This window comes from Pistacia vera, unplaced genomic scaffold, assembly GCF_008641045.1.
Source record: "Pistacia vera cultivar Batoury unplaced genomic scaffold, PisVer_v2 Contig1055, whole genome shotgun sequence".
Taxonomy (NCBI): domain Eukaryota; kingdom Viridiplantae; phylum Streptophyta; class Magnoliopsida; order Sapindales; family Anacardiaceae; genus Pistacia; species Pistacia vera.
The window spans coordinates 45,643-64,231 of NW_022195088.1; the positions used below are offsets into that span (position 1 = coordinate 45,643).

Genomic DNA, 18,589 nt, shown 5'->3' on the forward strand with positions numbered 1-18,589 from the left:
AGATTATTAGTTTATAATTATATAAATTATCAACTTTTATTTCTATTAAAAATGGGTATAAGTTACAACATAGAATCTTTTACTAATAGAGAGAATTGGCGTCTATTTAGTAATTAATTAGGTAAAGGGATGAAAAATAGAAAGGTAAATAAAAATGAAATAATGTTAGGTCATAGAATTAAAAATCACATTTAATATTGATTTATGTGATATACTATATGAACTAAATTAGCAGAAAGTAAGAGGACATAAATGTCAAATTAATAAGATAGGTAGAATCCTAAAGCATAAAGAGAGATTCAAAAGAATTCAATTGTTTTTTTTTTTTTTTTTTTTTTTTTTAATTTGAGGGTAGGCCTGGCCCTACCGTCAAAGGGGGCTAGGTCCACCTTTGACCATACCGGGCTGTTCAGTTTCGGGTACCTTGCATTTTTTAAGGGAACCAGAACCGACGGTTCCTTGAAATTTGAAACCAAAACCNAAACTAGTTTGACCAAGTATATTACCATATTATTCTTGTTTAATTTTAAAATTCCATAGTAGACCCTTGTTTAATGTAGTACCCTTTTTAGTCATTTTATAATAAAATGTACTTATAAGCCATATTTTACCAAACACGTCAGTTACTTATCAGTCACTTATAAGTACTTTAACCAAACACGTAATTGTTTAAATTTTTAAATGCTTATAAGCTAATATTCATAAGTTTAGACAAACACACCGTAAGTTGCTGCTATTAGTGGGACTTGCAAATTACAAAAAATTATCAGGGAAAAGATTTTCAAGAAAAGAATTTTAGGTAACATTATAATTAATATTTAGTTAACTTCATGATAGTTGATAAATGTAACTGTAAAACATATAAAATAATCACCCAAACAAACGAAATGGTAATGGCCAACAAATGTATAGATTTGGTATTAATTGGTATAGTACTGAAGGATCTATGAACTTTCTAAATGTTTACATAATTTAAACCTTCCAACGATCAGCAAAGGACCTTACTAAAAAACTCATATAAAAGCTGATCATAATTCATAAGACATATAGCAAACCTTTAAAATATTCAAACTATTAAGTTCTCAGCATAAACATTTATCTCGAGTATTTAAGCACCAGCTAAGATATATATAGTCCTCCTTTGCTATTAAATTAACGCTGCTAAAGTTATGATTCAACGGTCGACAGTAAAGGAGATTAAGCTTGAAAGTAAAGTGTGAAAAACAAGAAAGTTTCTTAGTTAAAAAATTCAAAAAACTTCTTTTGACCATCAAACTTCTTTTGACCTTGTCGTCAAATGATTTACATGACAAAGTCTTCTTACGCATTGTTCTAACTAATACGTGCATGTGCCTGACCTGCAATTTCCTTGTTGGGTCCATCTTACTGGTGGTAACATATCTCCCTAATAAACCCTTGAATTAGAGCAAGCGACATGTTCCCATCCAAAGATAAGCGAAATGCCAAGTTTTCACCCCTGGTTTTACATATTCTAGGTTTTCACCCTTCAATTAACATAAAATTGTTTTATATAACGGTCAAATGGTAAAGTGGTCGTTTGTAAACACAAACAAACCCAAATTCAAAACACAAAAACCCTCAAATAGTCGACAGCCATTGCAACTTGGTTGACTCCAATAACTCCATGATCGCATGGTGAGCAGTGACAATGCGAGGTGCGATTGATCGCAATCAACCAGTATCACGACACTTCGCACAAATAACACCAGAGCAATCAAAACTTCCAACAATTAGCTCCCAGAAAACTGTCTCCAAGCCATTTAAAATACAACTACTTGCGAAACAGCCAAATAAACACTAGCTGACAAACAATGAGCGATTATGTGCTAGAAGGTTAGGGTTTTGTTAAGGGGTTGATGGTAAATATTGGGGTGGTGTCAATTTTGATTTTGGTCGCCGGAGATCGTTAAAATTCGACAAGAAAGAATCACACGAGCCTTAGCTACAGTCGGCGAATGGTGAACGATTAGAGGCTAGAAGGTTAGGGGTTGATAATGAGTCTAGGGGTGGTGTCAATTTTGATTTAGGCCACCAAAAATTGCCAGAATCTGGCAAGAGAAATCACTCGAACCCTAGCAGTGGTCAACGTAAAATCGGGTGGAATTAGGTGGGGACAATGGCGATTTTGGAGATGGACGAACAGTGGTGCTTGTGGTGGTGAGAGGGAAGGCCAACAAAGCCGAAATCAAGTGAAATTGGCCTTGAACCGAGAGATGTGTGGCCAGTGAAAGGTTATAGGTAATGGCCAAAATAAGCCAAAAACGACAAATTGTTTTAGTTTTTGGATCTAGGGTGTTTTGATTTTCGGGTATAAAGTTTGGATCTGGGTTTTGATGTTGGTCATGGCAGCCTCGATGATAGTTGATAGAGATTTTGGCGGTAGAGACTAGGTGGTGGTGGTGGTGGTGGTGGTGGTGGTGGTGGCAGTGGTTGGAGATGATGTGAATGTTGAAAAAGAGGATGTTATTGAAATAAATTTGAAAGTAAGAGGGTTATTTTTCTAATTCTACTAATTTGTAAGTTAAAAAATAATTTATTAATTTATTTGTCAAAAGTGTAGTATAACACCTTTTACATCTATGTCAAAATCTAGCATTACTTTTAAACATGAGGATCTGGAATATATGAAATTAGCGTTGAAAACTTGTCATTTTGCTAATTTTTAGATGGGAACATGTTTGCTCATAGTCAAAAAGTGCGATAGTTCACATGACTAATTGTGCTCCACACCAGCAATTATTGCTCTCACTTTGTGTCACATTTTTTATATTTATTTTTTTATTTACAAACTTTGATTTCACCGGCTTGCATCTTTTGTCGAGACCTTGTGAGGAGAAATGGCAACGGGGTGGGCGGGGGCGGGGGCGGGGACCCCTTTCCCTTCCCCGGACTCATCCCTGTCCCCAAGACCAAAGCTTGTCCCGGCCCAGCCTATCGAGGATTTTTAAACGCTGCGTCTCCACAATAAAAATGAGAATTTTTTAGCATGAATCTTTTAAATTAATAAAAAATTTATATTTAAATATAAGTAATTCATTACATTTACAGTTTGGAAGGAGATTATGATTATATAGTTGGCCGAAAGCTGATTGTTATATCTAAAAAAATAGGACATAAAGCCCTGTCAACATAAACGGTCAGAGCTTAGGTAAGTCCTGTAACCATTCAGACGCAGCCACATTATACATTGATACAAGTGACATGCTCTTGCCAGTGTAGTGGGTGTGTGCCAGACTGGTGAAAGACTGGAGACAATCCACGTGTCCAATCCCTGTACACGTCGAGTAAATCACTCGAGCAGGTAAACAACGGATGCAAAGAAGGATTTGCATGGTAATCTGATCCACTCATAGATTTAGTAATCATTACCTTAACTCATCCCACTATAAATAGAGGGTTATTCTCCTGTTTATAGAATTAGCTAATTTCTCTCTAGAATAGCACATATACTCTCTCTCTCTTAATCACTTGTAAATCAGCTCGTTGAACTCAACCTGATCTCATATATTAATGCAATACCAATGGGCGTAGGATTCGCTTGTTTAAGCATCCGAACTACTTTAAACATTGTTTTTCATTTTTATTCAGTTCAATACCCCTATACACATGTCTTTTGAGTCAAGTATTTCTCATATGTGTTTAGTTGATGCTAAAATCAATCATACTGACAAAATTTAACACAATACAAAATATATACACTAGTTACCCTTAATCTCACAAACAAAAAGACCAGGGCTAAAGACAAGATCCAAAACGCCACTAAAGCCCAGTAATTAAAGCTGCTCTTTCTTATGCTATTCTATAACATAATTTTCCAATTTTTTTCTTCTTTTATTTTATCAACATTCTATTTCTTTAAATAATGCTACATTCATTCAAATTATAAATATCTAAATTTTTATTTTTATTGCAACTGATATGGCTAAATATAACTATACTTCTATGTGGATTTTGATTATTGGTTATTATTAATGCCTTAATTATATTACAAAAAAAAAAAAAAGAAGGAATCCCCAAACTTGTAATTAATTAATCTTGTAAAGAGTAATTATATCTTATTATCTTTGAGAAAACCTACAAAAAGTTCATATAACGAATTAGCAAATACGGGATCTTATACACGTCCCACACCAAACTTGATTAACATTTATTATGAGGATTTATTCAGCAGCCAACACAAGGAGAAATAAAATAGTATTAATTAATTTTTGTGTGATGCAGTGTTTCCAAGTGATCTCCTGCGGATGCCTTCAGCAAGACGAAAAGCGTCAAGGACGGTGTCTGGCATAAATTTAGTGAAACACCATTGAAGTGCATGAGTCCAGTAAGGGCAGCACCTTGGTTCATAGCCAATCATGCGAACCGAAGCTCGTGCAAAATCTTCTGGCATTGGTTTAAACAAAGATGGACGCTCCTTTGTCGCTCCTATTCTCAACGTCATTTTTGTTACACAATATGCTGGTACCTGCAATATTAATCACCTCAAAAGATTAAGGCTAACTGGCTTCAGTAGTTTCGAACTCGGGCATGTAAAAGAAGTACGGGGCATTTCTTACTCTTTGTTTACATTTTTAACAGCAAAAGGATGGCATAAATACCTGAACCTGCACATCAATTCCGTACTTTTTGTATTCAACATGTAGAGATCTTGATAGTTGATCAATATAGCTTTTAAATAAAAAGAGTTCTGGTTATTAACAAATGTCTTAGCCTTAATTAAGTAGAATACAAGAGTAGTGAAACTTACCATTTGGTAGAAGCATAGAGAGTAAATAAGGGAGATGAAGGAACAACAGCGGAGGAGCCAGAGCCTATATTGACGATTGCTCCTTTCCTTTTTCTAATCATAATAGGAAGAACCGACTTGGTCATCCAGGTTACTGAATCTATATTTACCTTTATAAGACTCTGCATCAACTCTTCATCAACTTCATGAAAGTACCTTGCAGTGGGGTAATTCAACCCAGCAACATTTATCAAAATACCAATGTCTAGCCCTTCAATACCTTCCTCTATCAACTTACCAATCTCCTGGCCACTATGTTTCAGGAAGTCGATAACCACATCTCTGGTTTCAATCAACTTATACCTTTGGCGTATCTCAATCGAGATAGCTTTGAGTTTTTCAGGATTGCGGCCAACCAACAGAATGTTAAGACCCTTTGATGCTAATTCAAAGGCTATAGCTTTGCCCAAACCCTCGGTGCAGCCAGTGACGATAGCCCATGATCCATATTTCTTGAGGTTTTTCGCCGGTCTCAAGAATAAGACCCATATCCCCCGTATTAAACTCCAAATGAGTTTACAAAGAGACAAAAAGCCTAGAAAATAAACTACTCTAAGAATAAACCCTATTGCCATTTTGTAAAACTCTGATAAGCCAGACTGCTCAAGCTCAAATTCTTCAACTATGTATAATACATAATTTGCTTTTTATAGAAGTATCAACAAACTCACAAACACTTGATTCAGTCAAATTATGCATGTGCGATGATTGCTTGTAAGAAGATGTCAGTGTCCATTTTCAACTGTAGGAGATACGAACAAGTCTTAAAATGCTCTCTTCTAAAGCCAAATATCTGAATCAATAAATAAATCCCTAATTGTTATGACGAAAAAGGTAGGGCTGATATGGAGCCTCATCAGCAAAAGATAGTTAGAGTTCAGAAGGGTTCTGCACTGTTCAGGTGTTGCCACGTCGTGCCTAGCGCAAGTGACATGGCTCCTATCACTGCAACAGGTGAGTGCCAAGCCAGCAAGCGGCTGGAGATTGCAAACGTGTCAAAGCCCTATTTTAATCGAAGAAATCTCCCGGGCAGGTGATCAATGGGACGTACAGAAATGATTTGCACGGCACCTACCAACTTGCAGTTTTTATAACATTACTTTAAACTTTCCCACTATAAATAGAAGACTTCCCTCTCGTTTGAAGGGATTAGCTGATTTTACGTTGAAATAGCTCTCTCTCTCTCTCTCTAAACTGTAACTCAGCTCGTTGAGAGCGACCTGATCACTCTCTCTTATTAATACAATAGCAATGGACGTAAGATTCGCTTTAGAGTATCCGAACCACTTTAAATATTGTTCTTCACCTTTATTTGATTTAATCCCCTCATATCACGTGTGACTTCTAAGTCATTTTAACATTTTACACGTACGAATAGTTGATGTCAAAATCAAGCGTCAACACTAATATATTATTTTATAATATCTATAACCGTGTATTGGGAGATCTGAATCTAATATTGATATCAGTACCAAGGTAGTAATTAACATAAAAATAATACCATCTGTATATTAATTAATCTGGGTTAATATTTTTCTTCGAACCAAACTCTATAGTGATGTTTGACTTCAAATATCTAGCTTTCCACATTTTCTACGTTGGCTCCATATAATCACGCTCACGCAGACATGTTCATTTTTCCATCTGTCACCAACTTTCGCTCTTTACTATTCATATTTAGAAATTGGAAATGGAGCTTAAACCAATTATTTAACACATTATAAATAAGCCTGATGTCTTTTACACCACAATTGTTAAAAGAATCTCATTTAAAATTTAACAACCACACGCCTGTATTATCTTTCCTCCTATTATATTCACAACTCTCTTAATTGTCCATACCAATGGGAGGTCTAAGGTCTTTGTCATTTCAACAAATATTAAAAAAAAAAAAAAAAAATGTTAAAGCTATCCGATTATATCAATGTGACAAATCTTAATGATGCTACTACTAAAAGAAGTTATCTTAATTTTAACAATTAAAAAGGGAATAAATCAATAATTAAATTCATTATTATTTGCAGAAACAAGTAAAGAGTAATTGAGGTCATGTGAAAGTAGAGTGTGATCTCCTGCGGATGCCAATGGAAAGACGCCAAGCATCAAGGATGGAGTGAGGGAGCAAGGAAGCGAAGCTCCATTGAAGAGAGTGAGGCCAGTAAGGGGTGCACCTTGCTTCATATCCAATCCAACTAATTGAAGCTTCAGCATAATCATCTGGCGATGGTATAAACATTGATCTTTTCTCTATCGATGCCACTTTCGATACCATTTTTGTTGCAACATACAAAGGTACCTGCAAATATATACAGTATATATCATTATAGATTTGGAGATGATGTACAATAATTTTGGAAGTGCAATTAAGAATGTCATACCTGACACTGCACATCGATTCCAAATTTTTTGTATTCCACATGCATAGATCTTGATAGTTGATCAACGTAACTGTACATTAACAAATTAAGAAGGAACTGATAACAAAGCGGGAAACAAGGGATTTCAAAGGGAAAACAATATATATATATTAATTTGTTTCCAAACTGTAAATAATGTCATAAAAGATGTAGCTTAATCTGTTCACTTTGCCCGCACAGATCACCTTTGTCTTAACCTCACATCCACATTGGCCCATCTACTGTATTTAATTTGTCCCTCTTCTCTTGTTTCTTCCTTCTCTTTCTCATTTATGTGAAAATGGTGATACACGTTTTGCTGATGAATTGAAAACGATCGTTCTGTTGGTGAGAATTTTATTTTTAAAAATGAAATAAAAAGAGAGGTGCTTAAAAATTTGACAAGCCTTGCATGACATGGCTTTCACTTTCCAGTGCATTAAATTTTGTAAATATATATTTACAATATTTAAGGCTCCTATTATTAATAGAAGATATATTTCTTCTTATTCTTTTTTGTTTTTCTGAAAGAGTTATTTTCATCAATTAAGGAATAGTATTAAAGAAATTGGATGGATGCATACATATTGAATAGAAAATAAATGGCTGTGGGTCGGTCTTTTTTGCAGGCGTCTTTTTCTCTGAAACTAAAAGGCAGACAGCTGTCGAGATAGTTAATTCCAAGACCAATACTGTACTGATTTGTTTGGCTTCAGAGTTAAAAGTTCAAACTATAAGAAGGTTGAATAGATGGATCCAGAAATTTCTATTATAACGGGCTAAAATAAAAACTAATTATATATTAATATTTTTATTATAGAGGACCCAAATCTAGAAATTATACATATTAGTATTTAAAAAAAAAAAAAATTGAGGGTGGGCGAAAACTAGGCTGGATCCGCCCCTGAATATAGGTATACTTCGAACCTGACAAACTCAGACTATGTAATCTACTTCTCTCCTCACTCAATTATCTATAGTATACATAGCTATCAGTATAATATTATAATCAAAATGTTTAAAGTTTGAATTCTTTTTTATGATCATAGTTTTTGGGTCAGCTTACGTATGCCTCAATTAATCCTCTAGAACCTTGAAACTATCGATCAGGTAAGAGTTCTAGTGGCTATCCCTATTAACAATCGATAAAAAACTCGAACTTAGAATCATTGAATAATACATCAAAGAGTCTTCATCGAACCACTCAACTACTAAGAGGTAGTTAACATCTACTAATTTTGATCCATGAACCCTTACTAACTTAAGGATCGATGAAGGAAAAATTAAAACTTTTATTTAATTTCATTTTTTTAAGGATAAACTAAAATTATAATTCTTGATTTACTTTAATCTAAAAAAATTAAGAGAGAGAACTTAGCCAACTTTTGTCTACAACTCTAAGATTTATAATAATATTAGTAGAAGAAAGGAAAATTTACGTACGCTTTTGTAGCGGCATAGATTGTGAAGAGAGGATGTGAAGGTACAACAATGGCCGCACCTGAACCGATGTTCACAATGGCACCTCTTTTCCTCTTTATCATCCCTGATAAAACAGCTTTCGTAACCCTAGTTGTTCCTTCCAGATTAACCCTAACGATGTCCATCCATACTTTCTCTTCAACCTCGTGAAAGAACATGGCTGATGGGTATGTAATCCCCACGTTGTTTATAAGAATTCCTACTTCCACTCCATCAATGGCTTTCTCTATGGATCTAACACCGTTTGAGATATTACCAGTGAAGTCAAACTCCACGGTGGTGATCTTGGTGTCGGGATATTCAGCTCGGAGCTCAGTTTCCACTGCTTTGAGCTTGTTGTGGCTTCTACTGACGAGGATTAAGTTGAGGCCTTGCTGTGCACATTTTTTGGCTAAGGCTTTCCCTATGCCGTCAGTGGCTCCGGTTATGAGAGCCCATGAGCCGTAGTGGGTGAGGTTTTTTGGTGGTCTCAGAAAAGTAGTGAAGATCCATTTGAGAAGAGAGATGAAGAGGTTGAGGAGGAAGATGAAACCGACGGTTGAAGGAAGAAGGACCATCCGTGGTGGCAGCATGGTTGCAATTTGATGGATGAACAAAAGTGGTTTGCTTCTCCAGTAGTTATTTTAGTTAGCCTATGCCATACTATATCCACAAACTTTATGCATTAATTAATTAAGTGACATTAAGATCAAAAAAAACCTAAAAACAGTAAAATAATTGCTTCAGCAATTTAGATGATAACAGTAAATAATATTTTGGGTGCGTTTGGCTTATTATTTTTATCCATATTCTCAATCCTATTCTTCAAATGTTGTTTGGCACGGTATTCCCAAAATATTAGTCTATTTTTTTAATTACTTTTAGACCCCATAAGTTTATTAATCTCAAAATACCCCCCAGAAAAAAATTTAAAAACTAACAGAAACACCCCCACCCACAATACTTGCCAGATTCCGGCAACCACCACCGGTGGTAGCCGGAATCTATCACAACAGTCACACAACCACCGGAAATGGCCAGATCTGGCCTTTCCCAGCCAGATCCGCCACGTATCTGCCCGGAAAATTCCAGATCTGACCGTCAGCGACGGCAAAAAAAATGACCATCGTTGACAGACAACGACGGCCATATCTTTGGTCGTCGCTACCGGCCAAAGTTGGCCTTTTTCGGCCATCGAAGGCCACATCCAGCCAAATCCGTGGTGGATCCGTGGTGGATATGGCCGGAAAAGGCCATATCGATCGAATACCCGTCAGATCCGATCGGATTTTGTGGTTATCCAATTTTTCGGCTAGATTCCGTCGGTGGTGACCGGAATTTGGCACTTTGGGTGTTAGGGGTGTTTTTGTCATTTTATAATATTTTAATATATTGGGGTGTTTATAAATTAGCAAACCTTGGGGGCTTTTTCATAAATTTTTAAATTTTATCTCGTAATACTCCCCTATTCAATTATCCAATACTATCCCCAAAATCCTACCCAAAATAATAAACCAAACGCTGCCTTTACCTTTCATAATAAAGAGTAATCGGCTCGGTGGCTAGATATATCAATTTATTTATTACACGTGAAACAGTACTGCATCGATCGACTGATAATACATGTGACATTAACAATAAATTAATAAAATAAAGATAAAGTAAATGTAGTTTCCGTGAAAGGTAAGAAGTAGCAGTAAACAAGGAGGAAAGCAAATGCTGAATTTCACAAGAACACGATGACATGGATGATGATAGAAGTCTGCAGAAACAGCAACAACAAAAGAGTAAACCAAGCTCGCTCTCTCACGCCATTCCCAGATGTGTAAAGACAAGAACCATTTCATTGTACGTGGTATTACTCTCAACCTAACTCAGTTAATAGTAAACTTACTCACCTAACCACCTCTTCTGCATTTACTTGGCCAACCTAGCTACATCCCTTTCTGGTTTATCTCTGTTATACCTTTATTTTTGTCTCTGTATTTTCGTAAAACCTACCGAACCATTCATGAAAATAGCAATGCACATCTTTTGAGACCAATAATCTTGACATAGTAAACTACCCTTCTTAATTTGGAGATATCTTCAATATTTATAGATTCTGGTTACTATCTATAATTTGATTATTGGTTTTAAATGCTACATCGCTGTACTATATATTATACAAACGCATATTTATGTTTATATGTTATGTTAAATCTTTTGATTGATCAAAATCGCAACAATAACACTATATTTACAAAGTCTTTATACAAAGATGTTTATACAAAATCAATCCCTGGGTGGTCGAGTGATTCAATAGAAACCTTTGGATATATTACTCAAGAGGTCTAGAGCCTCCTCAGTTACTACTTACTAATAAATGTGGATATTTGAGCTTTTACTCAATCGATAGTTTTAAGATCTTGAAAAATTAGTTAAGATACGTATAAACGGACTCAAACACCTCGGTTCATTTTAAAAAATAAAAAGGGTAATGCTATGCGTACTAACGGATTTTATTAACCAGTGTACTAACTTTTGTTAAAATTATATATGATATCCATACTACGCATATGATACACATACTATACTTTAAATTAGTACACTGATTAGTAAAATTGGTTAGTACCCAAAGTATTATTAAAATTAAAAATTGTATATACAAAGTGACGTGGCTTACTTTATAAGTTAATGATGTGACTTTGAAAATTCACTCTACCAATAATATTTTGTCGCATCACTTGACACATCTCTTTCTAAGAAAACTTTGTAAATGCATGTATTGATTGGAAGAAAAGCTGACCCCAAAAAAAATAAAAAAAGATTGGAAGAAAAGGAAACACGTCCTGCAACAGTTATTGTCAACTTATTGCTCCAATTTAATATGAAGAATAGCTCTTCACTCTTTAGATTTCTCATTTGCTGAGTTATTGTTATCATCATTCTCATAATTATATATTTTGTTTAACTTACCTGCTAACAGTTAGTGTAGTAATGGTTTAAATAATTTTGATTCAAGACACCATATTCCACTGGCTCCAACAAGAACATTTTTAGTCCTCTAATTCACTTTCAAGATCATATTAAGGTATAAAGGTCTCAGAAAAAGTTTGGCAGAATCTTGTACAAGATACATAACATGTAAACAAAACGAGCCTCCTCCATCAGTATTGCTCAGCTAATTCAGAGAACACATTTACAAATTGGGGAGACCTTTGATAGTTGTCTCTGTATAAATGTATTGCAGGCTCCAAATTATCACACTTGATTTTTAGTTCAGCCTCCTTTCTTTTGTTTTATCTTTCAGTTTTCATCCTTTCTTTCATATTTTGCTTCCCAAATCCATTTAAGACTTGGTGTAAAGCGCCCTGATCATGTACTCAATAAGTTATACCTATGTGAGATAAGGATTCCCAGCCACCGTAATTAACAATTCTTGGCACTTGACGGGTCTGAATCGTGACTATTATGACCGGAGGTCTTGGGAAATTGTTCCTGCTGAAAGGGATCATCGTGACAATTTACAGAACTCAACCTAGGAGAGAAATTCCAGCCTGTCATTTGTTCCAGCTCATGGCTGGCTGATCTCATGTTGGCTTCTTCTTTTAATTTGATGAAGAACATGGATGACCAGTAGTCTCTTCCTAAGTTCTTCGCAGTCAAAAAGAAAAAGAAAACTTGAGACATATATGCTATATTAGGATACAATTAATACTGATCTAAAGCGAATGCAGAATCGAGTCTACCTTAGTAAATGACTCACCGTTTTCATCAACTGGATCAACTCATTTACTGCATTATTAAACAGATCAGGATGTGCCAGATTGGCAGTAGTCAAAATTTCTTGTCGGATTCGATGAGATATATTCACCTCCATGGAAGCACCTGTACCATGCAGAAGTGAGCAAGATACAAGATTTTATACGCCCGGAAGAAAAACAAGATACATATGAATTGCTGCTCCACATAAACCAAACATAGAATTGACCCTTGTGGTGTCGGAAAAACTTCAGGTTAGAGAATAAAAACCAATGAACATGAAGTTTAACACTCCAAGAGAAAACAATTAGCACTCAAATTTGTCATTTAACTAAAAAACCATTGTTGATTATATCAACTAGTACTTTATATGAGATCTAAGGCTGAAGTAATGCAGAGGAATGTGATAGATAAAATTTTAGTACAAATTGCCACATCATGGAAATCACAAACCTGCAACTATGTACTTCCCAATAATATGCCGGGCCATGTAAATCCTCCTTACATGGTCATCTGCAGGAATTTTTCCAAGCTCATGCACTTCATCATAGAAATGAACACTCTCTCCAGCCAAACAACTACAATTAAGAGAAAGCAATGATATCAATTCTGTACTTCTCATTATCTCCAAATGCTTCTAAAGAAAAGTGGAGCCTCTGGAACTTTTTTTGCCCAAAAATTTTAAATTCTGAGGCACCAATCATCTTGAATTAATATATTGACTATGAAGCTTAAAAGAAATCATCAGGCCCCTCAGTTGGAATATCAGATATTTGCTACATTTATTATCTTTTTTCCAATAAAAAGAATTTTAAATAGATGATAAATCAGTGGACTTTAGGGAGGAACAGAATACCTGTCGGCAAATGCCATAAAAGACTGCCTGAATTTTTTGTTCAGAAGAAGCTGGTCCAGAGGTTTATTAGGATCTATGACTGGAGCTGGTTCTCTTTGAGATAGTACTCCACTGTCAGGTATGCCCAGAGCCTCACCCATCGTTTCAAATTCTCTAGGTTCTCTTCTCAGGCTGATTTGAGAGAGCAGAGGCTCTGAACTTGATATAGAGAAGAAAACCAGTATAAGAATACTTGCCTGTAAAAAACCTCAAAATTGTTAGCAAATATGGTTATGCTGAAGACTTCAATACTCAAGTATCAATAATCAAGTGATCATAGCAGTTGCATAAAATTAGGAAAAAAGAACACTCTAATTATAAAACATACCGTAACTAAAAGCAGAAACCTGGAGCAAACTTGAAGCCATGCAACATCATCATGAATTTCATTTAAAATATAAGCAAGGACCCACAAACCTGGAAGCATAAAAAGCACACCTTAAATGATGCATGCCAATAGGAAGGAGAGATACCCTGTTTCACTTTCAAAATCAAGTTGTTCACACTCTATATTGTCAACTAACTTACGGGTAATATTGACATCGAGCTAAAAATAGTTATCTATGCTGCCAATGACAATCATAATTTACATGTAAGTTTTTATGAGAAAGATAGAAAGAAAACGTTTCAGGAAATGTGTCTGATAACCAGCGAATAAATGTCAAACATATCAACACTGTAATCAAGCCTGATTACATTAGTGACTCTGCATCACATTCTTTCTTTCCCAAACCACAGATTGAACTTGATTGAAGTTCTTGCTGGATGATTTGAGGAAAGTATGTATACGTAGTTCAACAGTGACAGTATATCAAATCCAAAATTTTACAAAGTAAAAGATAAACTATGCAGCCTTGTAGAACATAGAAGAAAGAGTACCAAGGGATGTGGCTGAGACTACTATTCCCCGCCAAAGGTCCTTGAGTTCATCAAACCTGAACTCTATATGCCGAATTGCCCCCAAAAATACAACCAAAGTGGCAACATACAATGCATGGAGGAACACCACTGGAATGACCCAATGAACTCCAAATTGACATCTATCATTGAGAGGCTTCCTCAAATGGATAACTACAGCACAAATAGCCCTTCCTGTTAGAAACAAGTGATCACTGTGGAGATAAAGCAGAAAGTGTGAAAAATTAATTAATAGCAATGATTACCAAGACCTGATTAGGCTGCTGAGTATGACATATACGTAACCATTATTTGGCAGTAAAGATTACTCACTCAAACTGGAAGGGAAAATTTCAAAATAGAATGTACAACTCTTATGATGCTTTATAATTTGGTCACAACTACGTGAGTCAAATTATTATTGAAGTTGAACCAGAAAAAATATATATAGAATTGATGGATGGTCAAGAAGACAGAAGACAAAAGACAAGAAAAAAAAGGTCCTTGTAGTTAGAGGGAGGATTAAGTGGACATTCTAGTAAATCCACCAACAGTAGGATGGCATTCTCAACAGTTGGGAATGAAAGGAAAGAGAGAAAAAGAAGACGTGAACTCAACTAAGGAACAGGATAACAAATATAAACGAAGCAACACTTTTTCATTTTCATGATCCTTCATTTTGTAACATGATTACAAACAAATAAGCAGTATGCAATGACGGTAAACTGAGGGGCTTCACAGATAACCTAAGTCAACTATAAACTGAAAAAGAAAAGGCAATAAGAGCTATGGCACAGGCAAAGTCAGATTTTAGTGAAGATATGACTGGAAGAAAGAAGAACAGATAACAAGAACAAAGCAAGCAAATATATAGAAGAAAAAGAGTGGACTTAATATCTGTAAATGATGAGTTGCACACGTATGCAAAATACAAACCAGCAAAAAGAGGCATGGGCAGAAAAATATTATGAACTCTACAGAATTACTGTTCCCAAACTAGATTAATGTCATTGCTGTAATTCTATAAGCGCACAAATAGAATTCCAGAAAAATAATTGTATCTATTTAAAGAGTCTTACACGCAGCCCCAGTAATCCATGGAACGAGAATTAGTGGAAGAAAAATATAAGATCTGACTGGTGGTAAACGCTTCCTGAAACATCAACAGCAAATAATTGAGCAAGATTGGGAGAAAACTTGTATAGAGACAGCAAATAGTAAAACCTCTACAATAGTTAAGTACACTTAAGGACATGCAAGGTCTTTGGAAAATTTGCATGTCAAATAGTCATCAAGTCCTAGGTCTATGACTATGTGTCTTGAATAAAACATCTAGTGTACCCTGCAGCAAATTTGGATTATTGAGAAGAGTCCTGAACCCCTGGTAAGTCTTAAGGCTACCTTTTGTTGTATAAAAAAATTTCTAACTTTGCCTGAACCCACGACAAGCATTTTATGCAATGGTTTAACCAACAGTTTACTGCATCTTGTCAAAGACAAACTCTCCCTTAAAAGCTCTCACTCAGTTTTACCTGGCATAGGAGACTGTTCTTAAGTTATCTGTGTTAGCACACATGCATGTCTGCATCTAAGAAGTCAGGAGATGCATATTATGAGGGGCTATCTACCAGCCAAATGGTCAGATTAATTGAGGTTAGGTGTTAGCACCACAGGATAGCATGGTACATTGAACTCGACTAAACAATGTAATTTCTTCACTTGGAAAGATGGTTATTTACCTTACAAAAATGTAATACAGTTGGAAGGCCTGTGCTATACGACAACTCAGCAGCAAACCAAATCCAAGTGGACCTTCAAACCATACTGAGAGCAAGAGATACCTCAGCTTAATATGGAGACATGATTAAATCCACAGTAAAATATCACTACCAGATTGAACAACTTGAAATGCACAAATGAAACAAAAGTAGTCAAGATTCAAGAACCTGCCCAAACATAGCAAAACTGCCACGAATGCCGCCTTCTAAATTTAAAGAAACTGGCAGACATCTGCACAAAGCATAGTTTCAATTTGGTAAAAATTAATGCAAAAAATCCCATATAAAGGTTTTGGTGAATAAGGTTATAGAATAAATTTATAAGATCAACATGAAAAACAAAGCCTACCATAAGTGACAGTAGAAGGTTGAAACTAGCAAAAACTTGAATCAGTGGAATCCAGAAGCCACTGCCTTGTATTCGAGGAACCTTATGTACCAGAAAGGGTAATAAAGATTTCGATAGAAGCCTGAAAGAAAGAAACTAATCAATAAAAAGGGACAGGAGTTGAATTGTTAACTTGTTCACTTGGCACTGATTTACAGTCTGAGCAATAAGCGCCAAATAGACTAAATTATCTGTTTTTCATGTCTCAGTGCTCAAAAACAAGTTGAGGGAATTCATAATTTACTCGAGGAAGTCTAAAATCGAGATAGACATATCATCAAACAGATACCCATCAATTACAATTCACCGCTTAACGAATGTAATCTCTACATCAACAGTAACACGATCTACCCTTTCACAAACTAAACACAACCCAAATCAACAAAGTCAAAAAAGAAGGTCAGGAACAGAAATTCAAAAAAAATCAAGTGGACAAACACCCATCAGAGATATTAATTTCCTTACAAAGAATATGACCAATTAAACTGAGGAATCACAATTGAAAAATGATACTTGTCTTAAACCCACTAATATATAACTAAAACTTGTAAATAACAACAGCCAAATACTAAAAAAGAGATTTAAAGAAAAAAAATGATAGAACAGATTAAAAACATACAAAATGAAAAAGAGGATGGCTATAGCAATAGCCAAGTAATCCGAGGGACAGCCTCCTTGTTCAGCACAGGTTCCCATGTTCTTGCATTAGCTTGCTAAATTTGTAATTATGACATAACTAATGAAAGAAATCTACGGGGGTATGTAAGGTTAAAGACTTGAGTTAAAGTGTTAGTCGTTAGTTACTTGTCAGAAACAGAAACATAAACAGAAACAGAGAAAAGCAGATTGGCCTGTTCTTAAAGTCCGATGAGTCTGTTCTCTCACGTGATGGTTGACTAAAACATGCTAAGACTCTTATTAAGCTGCGATACTTGGCTTCTAAATTTTACAGATCACAGCCATTATTGACTACCACTTGAAGTGAATTGCACGTAGCGAGAACTGACTCATTTTTCTGTACTATTTTACAAAATATTAAATATTAATTTTAGAAAATGACATTAAAATCTGCCCCAACATTTTATCCAAGAAAAGGAAAACGATAGCATGACTCAATATGAAAAGAAAAGATATATTTTTCATTTTGTGATAAAATAAGCTGTGTCTTTGAGCTCTGCCTTCTTTGATTTTTAATCGAGTAAAATCCACGTTAGTCATACTGGAACAACGAAATATTATTTATTTGAGACAATTTTCTAGATTAGTTGAAGACTCTAATTTTCAAGATTTGATTTATACAATACATAAATGATTATGTATTTGTTTTATGATCATCGGGAGTGTCTGGTCAGCTTGGCACCCTTTTAATTAGTCCTCCGAATCTTGGAAATGTCGGTGGAGTAAGAGTCTGAGTGGTCAATGGTCATCTCTGTTAGTGTCTGCGAAAACTTAAACTCAAAAATTCATGAAACCTCCATTTTACTCTTCTATCATCAGGTTGATAATTAATATTAAGTATTTTTAGAGTTAATTATTATAAATTTATTACAAATATATGGTGATTGATTATGCTACCTTATAAATATATGATGAATATTAAGTCACCATAGATAACATTATATCTTAATTAAAAGAAAGGGTTCTTCTGAATGATAATTCAGGGAAATCAATCCATGCATGAATTGCAAATTAAGATTGACTCCGTTTGGTTCAAAATTTTGCGTTTTTGGAAAAAGATTTTTTAAAAAAGTTTAAAAAAAGCTGAATTGAGCGGGTATTACGATGAAAGAATTACAAATTAATAAAATACCCTCTATGTTTATTTATTTACAAAAACACCCTTATATAAAACATTAAAAGTTAACAAAAACACTCTAACCAACCCTCAAATACGAACAGTCGGCCACCACCGCCGGAGTGTGGCCGGAGTCACCGTATCAGCGCATGACCGGCTAGATCTTGCCGGTCGTACGCCGATATGGCCTTTTCCGACCATATCCACGGTGGATCTGGCCAGCAAAGGCCAGATCTGGCCGTATTTGCTTGTCAATGATGGCCAACAAACGGTCATCGTTGATGGTCAACGACGACCGTTTGTTGGCCGTCGTTACCGACTGTTACGGCCAAAGACAGCCAGATCTTTGGCCTTAGATCTGGCCGAAAAAGGCGAGATCGGCTCACTACCGGCCAGATTCAGCCGGTAGTGCGCCATCCTAACAGATT

The 18,589-nt window shown here is 35.4% G+C and overlaps 3 protein-coding genes across 4 annotated transcripts; all 3 read right to left on the minus strand.

Annotated features, from left to right (window-relative positions):
• Window positions 1-4,039: 4,039 nt before the first annotated feature.
• On the minus strand, window positions 4,040-5,538 carry LOC116128859 (very-long-chain 3-oxoacyl-CoA reductase 1-like). The gene is made up of 3 exons (XM_031414634.1): window positions 4,769-5,538; window positions 4,620-4,689; window positions 4,040-4,486 (listed from the first exon to the last, which is right to left on the minus strand). The coding sequence occupies exons 1-3, from the start codon at window positions 5,380-5,382 to the stop codon at window positions 4,223-4,225; spliced, it is 948 nt and encodes a 315-aa protein (XP_031270494.1). The 5' UTR covers window positions 5,383-5,538; the 3' UTR covers window positions 4,040-4,222.
• Window positions 5,539-6,773: 1,235 nt separating this feature from the next.
• Window positions 6,774-9,294, minus strand: LOC116128476 (very-long-chain 3-oxoacyl-CoA reductase-like protein At1g24470). Its single transcript, XM_031414197.1, has 3 exons — window positions 8,647-9,294; window positions 7,186-7,255; window positions 6,774-7,103 (listed from the first exon to the last, which is right to left on the minus strand). The coding sequence occupies exons 1-3, from the start codon at window positions 9,255-9,257 to the stop codon at window positions 6,855-6,857; spliced, it is 930 nt and encodes a 309-aa protein (XP_031270057.1). The 5' UTR covers window positions 9,258-9,294; the 3' UTR covers window positions 6,774-6,854.
• A 2,388-nt stretch (window positions 9,295-11,682) lies between these two features.
• On the minus strand, window positions 11,683-17,403 carry LOC116128462 (regulator of G-protein signaling 1). Of its 2 annotated transcripts, none has more exons than XM_031414185.1 (11): window positions 16,986-17,398; window positions 16,328-16,448; window positions 16,147-16,210; window positions 15,940-16,024; window positions 15,280-15,353; window positions 14,183-14,374; window positions 13,632-13,720; window positions 13,265-13,500; window positions 12,862-12,986; window positions 12,413-12,534; window positions 11,683-12,300 (listed from the first exon to the last, which is right to left on the minus strand). In XM_031414185.1, the coding sequence occupies exons 1-11, from the start codon at window positions 17,060-17,062 to the stop codon at window positions 12,076-12,078; spliced, it is 1,410 nt and encodes a 469-aa protein (XP_031270045.1). In that variant the 5' UTR covers window positions 17,063-17,398; the 3' UTR covers window positions 11,683-12,075. The 2 variants fall into 2 exon arrangements, with proteins under 2 accessions (XP_031270045.1, XP_031270051.1); XM_031414191.1 differs by having other exon boundaries at window positions 12,162-12,300; window positions 12,396-12,534; window positions 16,986-17,403.
• Between the last annotated feature and the right edge of the window lie 1,186 nt (window positions 17,404-18,589).